This window comes from Batrachochytrium dendrobatidis (genome assembly GCF_000203795.2).
Source record: "Batrachochytrium dendrobatidis JAM81 unplaced genomic scaffold BATDEscaffold_5, whole genome shotgun sequence".
Taxonomy (NCBI): Eukaryota; Fungi; Chytridiomycota; class Chytridiomycetes; order Rhizophydiales; genus Batrachochytrium; species Batrachochytrium dendrobatidis.
In genome coordinates this window covers 1,346,106-1,354,046 of record NW_006281103.1, presented here as the reverse complement: position 1 = coordinate 1,354,046, position 7,941 = coordinate 1,346,106, and the positions used below count along the sequence as shown (strand labels likewise).

The 7,941-nt window shown below is 38.9% G+C and overlaps 3 protein-coding genes across 3 annotated transcripts in view; 1 reads left to right on the top strand and 2 right to left on the bottom strand.

Moving 5' to 3' along the window:
* The window catches only part of BATDEDRAFT_36939 (uncharacterized protein), a 10,968-nt gene extending 9,353 nt beyond the window's left edge, over nucleotides 1–1,615 (bottom strand). Inside the window, exons 1-2 of the mRNA XM_006678554.1 lie at nucleotides 1,453–1,615; nucleotides 716–1,090 (exon numbers count right to left, since the gene is read on the bottom strand). Of these exons, the coding sequence (XP_006678617.1) occupies nucleotides 716–1,090; nucleotides 1,453–1,585 (508 nt within the window). The 5' untranslated portion in view covers nucleotides 1,586–1,615. The remainder of the gene's footprint in view (nucleotides 1–715; nucleotides 1,091–1,452) is intronic.
* Nucleotides 1,616–3,091: 1,476 nt separating this feature from the next.
* Nucleotides 3,092–5,110, top strand: BATDEDRAFT_88163 (uncharacterized protein; the record flags this gene model as incomplete). The annotated part of the gene is made up of 1 exon (XM_006678740.1): nucleotides 3,092–5,110. One exon carries the CDS (start codon nucleotides 3,092–3,094, stop codon nucleotides 5,108–5,110), a length of 2,019 nt encoding a protein of 672 aa, XP_006678803.1.
* A 500-nt stretch (nucleotides 5,111–5,610) lies between these two features.
* Nucleotides 5,611–7,838, bottom strand: BATDEDRAFT_88124 (uncharacterized protein; the record flags this gene model as incomplete). Its single annotated transcript, XM_006678640.1, has 3 exons — nucleotides 5,611–6,387; nucleotides 6,610–7,062; nucleotides 7,181–7,838. 3 exons carry the CDS (start codon nucleotides 7,836–7,838, stop codon nucleotides 5,618–5,620), a joined length of 1,881 nt encoding a protein of 626 aa, XP_006678703.1. The 3' UTR covers nucleotides 5,611–5,617.
* Between the last annotated feature and the right edge of the window lie 103 nt (nucleotides 7,839–7,941).

Below are 7,941 nucleotides of genomic sequence, written 5' to 3'. Positions count from 1 at the left end.
TAGTTTTTTGAGAGTAGCTGGGATCGACGAGTGTTCAAAGAGGGTATTCGGGTCATCAGAGTGATAAACTGCACCCGGGCTGACTTATGGTGAAATGATGATTGTTGGCACACGAGGACCAAGACGGTCAAACTGGAAATCTCCGGCATTCGAGTCGGGATTGATATTGTCTGGTCGAGGAACACAAGTTGGTGGTGCAACATGATCGTAAAAACCACCATTTTCATCATATGTCAGTACAAATACAGTGTTTTGCCATTGAGGACCGGCACGAATGGCTTCGTATATGTCTTTGACATATTGCTCGCCAGCATGCAGGTTGTTTGGAGGATGGTTGTCGTTTTTGAGCCAATCAGGATCAATAAACGAATATTGGGGTAGTGAACCGGCTCTGGCATCTTCAAAAAACGTGCTCATGTTTTTGATTCTCATCCAGTTGTAAATATTGCGCAGATTGCGGTACAACAGTGGTGTAGACTTGAGTTGAGGAGAATAGAACTTGTACGAGTTTCCATGATCGGCCATATTTTCGTAGATTGTACGGCACGGAACACCAAGAAAAGCACCATTGTTGGCAGTATAGCCAGCAGCAGTAGCACAATGGAAGAAATGACGATTGGGATAAGTTGGTCCAGGAACAGATGCTATAGATACGAACAATATTAATTTACAGTCGTCAAAATGCATAATTATCATGGCTGTAAATCTGACATACCAAACCAGTTATCAATGACGGTGTATTCCTGGGCAAGCGCATAGGTCACTGGGAACATGTCAGGACCAAATGCTTGCATGACTTGGTTGACAGAATCCATATTTCCTTTGCTTTCAACAAATCCTTGTTGAGCAAATCCAGCCATGGTTGGTTGCTGGCCTTTGGCGTTGACAGTACCGGCTCCATAAATCTGCTCAGTGACTGCTACAATACCGTGATTTGGATCGAATCCTGCAGCAGGATTCGTGCCCTTTTGAATTGGAACAACTTGTCCATTTGCAAGAGTATTCGACTCATTGCCAGTTAATCCATCAATGTCACTCCTGATTCCATCCCATTGGAGGCGTCCCAAAATTGAGTCAAATGATCGATTTTCTATATTTTACAAGCGTATTCATGTAGAGCGAGCATTAGTAAAACTATCAAGTTTGATTGAAAACAGTCAAGCCCAATATCTGGATTGAAATGAACAAGTTCAGTTTCAAACTTGTAATTGTACAATATATGATTATTTCAAAAGAGAAAGAGCAGGTTCAAAAGATGACTGAAGAATTCAGAATGTCTTGTCAATCTCTAGTGTGAAAGTATATTCAGCCATTGTATATTCTAAAGCAAAAGGCAATCACTGCAAGATGAATACAAACGTATTCCATTGCGTGAATACAGTTACAAATCATGGACATCAACAATTCTATTTTGTGGCAACAGAAATAACAGCCACATTTGACATTGCTTACCCATCACAAGAACAACGACATTTTTGATGCGAGAATCGGCAGTTTCAGCATCAGACTTGAGAACAGCAGATAACGCAAGCGGCATGTGGAGGGCGATTGCCACAAGAGAAAACACAGTAGCAGAAACCTTCATTTGTAGAAATCTAATATTGTATAATTGGATTGCAGACAAGGTGTTTTGAAAACTGGCGTAATCCATACCATTTATATATCTGTAGCGGTATTGGCTTGAATGTAATGAGTTGCTACCCTGAATTAGCTTTACGGGTTGCCAACGTGATACAAATGGTCAGACCATTGGACGTTGCCATGATTTCCATTGTTTAATGTTCCATTCTACGCGAATACGGTTACAATTAGTTAAAGGTACTATACGGGGTATATTATTTGACAAACATTAATCAAATTAGTTTGAAACTGGGGCGTATTACCCGCTGAAATAAAGTTTGCGACAAAATCACGCATGATGTCATCATCAAATTGGTCAGATATTAAACGAGGCAATTTTTGATAGTCGCTAGAATACATTGCCATACTCCTATGCTGCTTTTTACTCTCTTAACATGGTCATAGCACCTATACCATCGTCTGCCAACAATACACGGTATGTTTTGTTGGACTATCACCCCCTATTTACCGGGTGACTTCGGCTGGTGATCTTGTGCATGGATTGCCGAATATTGCATCGGTTTTACCCGTTCATGCAGTTTTCATTTGAATGCTTTACAGAAAAAATAATCTTTTTCAAATTAAAAAACCTGTAGTTGGTTTTTCATAGTTTCATTTACACTACCAATTAGCCCCTTTACTGTACACAATATTATCCACTTGTTTTGAAATTAAAGTCAGGGTTGTCCACAACAGCACTGCAAGCCACTCTGCCAAACTTCAAGCCATTTAGTAGGACTGTCATTTGATGTCTACTGATGGCAAAAAAATGAAATGACCATATCAGCCATTTGACTTGGATTTATCCAAACTTGATGAATAAAGTGACTTGATATCTATTACCAAATGCAATGTATACTTTCCCCTATTCAAATTCTAGGCTATCCACGCCATTTGATTGTATGTGGACATGCAAAAAGTACGAGTATATCATCTTGGAATCACCATTGAAATAGCAATATAATTCCTTCATCAGACAGCCTCACGTTTACATGGTTTTTGCTGAAAGCGGCCATGGATTTGTTGTCCAAAAGACACGTCGAATCCAGTCGTGGATGTGCTTGACATTCAAGCCACATCCATTTGGACAATATAATTCGAGACCCATCAGAATTGTCATTGATCAAGAGTATATTTTTGGCCATGCATACCGCCTGTAGTTTGTAACTAGGTATACAACTCTAATTTATACAATACACTCTGCATTGGTACCAAATTTCTTTATTTCTGATTACATTGTATGGTTTATTGTTTAGAATCTGTTGATGTAAATTTAGTGTCAATATATTAACTATACGGATCACTATTCTGGTTTTAATTACTTTATTTTGCGTTTAGATTGCTTCTAAACACACTTGCTATAGCTAGTCAAGTTTAATCAGACAGGATGCAACAGGATTATCAAGTTCAATTTTCATTACCACCAGGCCGACCCAGTTATAAAAATGAGCTACTAGCCAGCAGATCCAACATGGGATATAGGCAGCATCCTGCACAACTATTATATACGAGAGAATCCGATTATCCACCTCATCAGGCAGGAACGGCTTTATCTCAGTTTGGACATGTTTCACGAAATGCTTCGGTGCAAATTCCACCATCTCGACCAAGAAGGTTTCCTGCAAGTTTATTTTCACAGCCACCTACACAACCCCAACACATTCAATACTCGAGACAAGAACCCCCGATTCTACCACAGCGGTCTCGCCAACAACAAATGCAACAACACGTTCCTCCACCTCAACCAGACTATTTGCTGAATCAATACCAATACCAAGATGGGATGATCGGTAGTCATCATACTGATCCTTTTTACAATCAACAATCTGAAACAGCGCTAAACCCATACATTCAATATCGGCAATCATCGCATAGATCTATACCAGTTCATAACGAGTACAACACGACCCGTTTTCCAACAATGAATCATCGTCCTACCCATTCGACTCCTTTTAAATTATCGAGTCGTGTAGATATCCCCCCGGGTCCATCGCTTCATCTCGATTATGAGGAAAAACAATGGCGTATACAGCACGCCGAAATGCTTAAACAAACAGCTCAGCAGAATCAACAACGACAAAGCAAAGTAGTGAATAAGCAACGAGATCGTGGTAGAATGATTCCATATTTACAGGACGAAAATATCATTCAGGAGGGATATCCTTTGATGCAACCATCATTTTCACAAAATATGACTGAATCTAACTGGGATACGGTTTCACAACCTGCATTGTCATCACCCACTCGAACCAAAACGGCTTCAATTAAAAAACGTGCAGCATATCCTCCATTGCAACCGAATCAACCTTTATATCAAAGCAACGAAATCTATTCACCTGTAGAGCTTGCTTCCACATATGATGAACCTTCTAAAGTGGTAGCTTCAACCTCAGTTGGAATGACTAGATCTGCAAAAGAAATGGCACATGAAAAATACCTTCATCGTTTATCGACACCCACCACAAGCCGTCAATCCAAAACCACTTTGGAACGGTACAAAAGTGATCATCCAGATACTTTACACGGTCGCCATATGGGTGATTCAAACAAATCTTCATCTTCACTTCCGATTGCTGTAAACTATATTCCTTATACTCACAGCGAGTATCGTCAACTCAAAAGTCGTGATTCTCATATGCATCTACCAAAAGGTCTAGGAAGAAACGATGATGAAGAATGGAAAACACAGTATGATAAACGTATGCGTATGCATGAATATTCTGAATTGATTCGACAACGTGAACGTGAATCTGGGCGTAATGATGGGATGTTTGATACTATACCACATGATGTGATTTCATTCTCCAACGATGATAGCTTGAAACATGATCAATATCGACCACGCCGAAAACTTTCAGTAGTATTCAGTGATGACATGGTAATGAAGGAATCTGTGCCAACATATCGAAACCGTAAAGTACTTGCTGGATATAAACCTACTTCGTCAATACATTCACGTGCTCACAGTAGCAATATTACCCCAGTAACATCGAATACTGTTCAAAATGGAAAAGTCAATAAGCTTGCAGTACTACCTCGTATTTCTTCCAACGCTGAATCTGTCAAACAAAAATCGGATTTGGAGACTAGAGTCAGTACATCACATGGTAAAAAGCTTATATTTTTAGACCCAACCGACAAAGATATAATCACAAAAACTGCAGCGTCAGAGTCTCTCAACAACGTACCCGACAAGTCCATGCTAGACCAATCCGAAATTCAAAATAATATTGAGCGTGATTCCAAAAACGTTGATGAATCTGTATTCAACGTAAATGACGTTTGCAACGATACGCTTACACATTCTCAAGCTGCGTCAGATTCATCGTCCATGCCAACCGATATACAACCATCAGAACCTAGTTCAATAGACAATGATCAAAATGATGATGATCCAATGCATTTAGATGGTACAATCACATCACATTCGCATCTTGAGGATATTCACACACCTCTCACACATTCACAACTTGAAATTGCAACAGTATAATCAGACCTACAAGTAAAACCTTTTGCATATAATAATTCTATTAGCAATAAAATTCAATCCAAGCATAATGTAATCAATAATCAGATCCCATTACCACTTTGATAACCATTACACCTGATTTGATAGCTGCAGTCAATTTGATTCGTCGGATAAAGATTTAAATTTCACAATAATAATCTTAAATATTCATCATTTTCTACTATAAATTGATTGCTTTTATCAAAGCTCTTGATGTTTTCATGTCTGGAATGGCTTGACATACGAAACCATTTTATGTAAGATTCAAGAATGAACACTATGGAGCAGTCTAGTTTCAATCATTCTAATCAGACAGTTGGTTTGTGAAATGTTGTCCAAAATAAAATGTGTATTTGGAAAGTCTTGAATGTTCAATCTGTATTTTGTACAATGAATACAATAAACTAGAGTTTAAAATAAATGATACTGTTTTTAAACTTTTCTCTAGTATTTCATTCAAGTGAATACGATAATAAACATTAAAATCAATCACCAAGCGTTTTCATTAAACCATCGTTCACAAACATTTCCTACAAGTCTGTTGTACCAAACCAATTCAGTATCGCCTCTTCGTAAAAATGCAAAAGGATCGTCCATTTGCTGTTCAAGTAAAAGCATGTCTTGTTCATACACTCCTGACAAGGGTCTAGGTTTCCATTCGCTACTGCCATCTACATTTGTTTCCATAGTTTCTCCGCTTACTTCGGATGCAATATCAATACTTGTACTGGCAATACTGCTGGCACGTATTCGACGAACTTTTAATCCCATGGCACGATCTTGGTGACGACGTCGTATACGAGCATCTCTCCATCGCAAAAAGTTTTTTTCCACAAGCACTTCAATTAAATTCAATCGTTCTGAATCCATCATAGCCAAGGAAATGACTCCGTTACGCATAATCATTTCCAAAATAATGTCCTTGAAATCAGCGTCTTCTTTTACTGGAGGCGCATAAGGATTGAGAGAGTTGTGTTTTTGTGTATGTGGGTTTGTTGGAATGTGTTCCTTGAGGTACTGTAAAAAGGAATCTTCACGTTGAGCAATAAATTCAGAAACACTCAGAGTGGATCGACAGTATTGGTAAAGCTCGGTGAGGTTGCCTTCAAACGTTTCTACAAATTTGTAAGCTGTTTCTTCAGTAAACTGACGATCTTTGGAAATGGTTGGATTGACTTGATCTAAAAGATAGTCAATCACATCAAGGTCATCTACAGATTCTACAGATCGATATCGAAGCCGCTTGTCATATCCTGGAACTGCAAAATAAATGATTCAGGTTTGACAATGTACACTGTTAGGTTAGTCGATACGATATATTAAATAAACAATCAAGTGGAACTACTTGCATCGTTTCATAGCAGGCATAACTGATTTAGAGGAGCTGCAGAAAATAAGATCCAAAATCCCTTCGCTTTCACATTGCAACATCCATGTGAATGAAGACATGAATGCCAAATACGTATCCACAAGGGGTTCACGGCCGTTGAACAGTAGCTCAAGGTTGTCAATCACAAGTAGTGTTGGACCATATCGAGATTTAGCACGAATGAGTCGAAGTGCTTCTGTGATGTGGTCAAACGAAGCGGAAAGCATGTTGAGTGGATCGCCATTTGCATCGTACAACTGTTCCTGACGAAGATAATCAAGTCCAAAGATGGTTTCAATAGCAGATCGCCATGACTCGGCAATATAGCAGCTATTTGACATTTCTGGCTGCTCAATGTCTGTATTGCTTGCAAGAACTGTTTGATCAGAAAAGGAATCGTTGCATAGATCTGTTTGCAAGTGCTGAAATGTGTCAAAACTCTGATGAACACCAAGTTTGGAAAGTACGTTGTCAAGTTTGAGATAGAATGCAGGACGAAGTTGAGATTGACTTTGAACAAAAGTGTGTAGGGATGCGCCTTTGCCGATTCCTGGACCGCCTTCCACTATTGATGATTTAAAATTGCAAGAGTTTTAGAAATTGAGATTCAAGCTTAAATTTACAAAACAAGTATAGATGGAATCAAAAACGTTGCGAATCACAAGTTGGTTTTGTAGTGTTACCTAATAGTGGATGACGAGGCCGTTTTGCAGATTTAATCTCGTTGATCAAATGATCTTGTTGAGCTTGAAACAATGGAAGAGAAAGAGAAGGTGGTTTGGATTGCTGTTGAAAAAGATAATCGCTGATATGCAAATCTGTAGAACAGTTGATATCAAAGTTGGTGTTATTTGGCCGGATGAGAAAATCGACAATTTTTTGAATAAAAATCGAGTCAGGACTAATGTCAGGTACTAGAACACAAGAAAGACGATTAGAAGAGTGACGGCTTTGAGGAACAAATGATTGAGTATTGTCACTCAAACACTCAGTTTGAAGCACATCTACTGATTCCATCATCAGTTCATTCTTGGCAAGCTGACTGTTTTGAGGATGCTGTTTAGCACCAGTTGAGTGATTGGACTTGCTTGAAGTAGAAGACTGTTTAGAGTTGGTGTAGAAGAACAAATTGATGATGGAATTAGTAGAGAATATACCAGCCACAGTAAGTGACCCAATTAACAGCCAACGAATGCGATTGTGGTCATGAATGGCAGAAGGAGAAGCGCCATAGGCAGCAGGACCTAAAAGTCTGGTGAACGAATGAATCAAGGAAGCCAAATGACGGCCACCTGAAGCAGACAAAGAAGTGACAGTATTTTGAACAACATCTCTGGACATGATGACTGAGTAGTTGTGGCAGTTGGCCCAACAAAAGTAAACTTGCAAGTTTCGAGTCAAATGTTGTTTTTCATTGGCGTAAAAATGGAGTACTTTTTACATC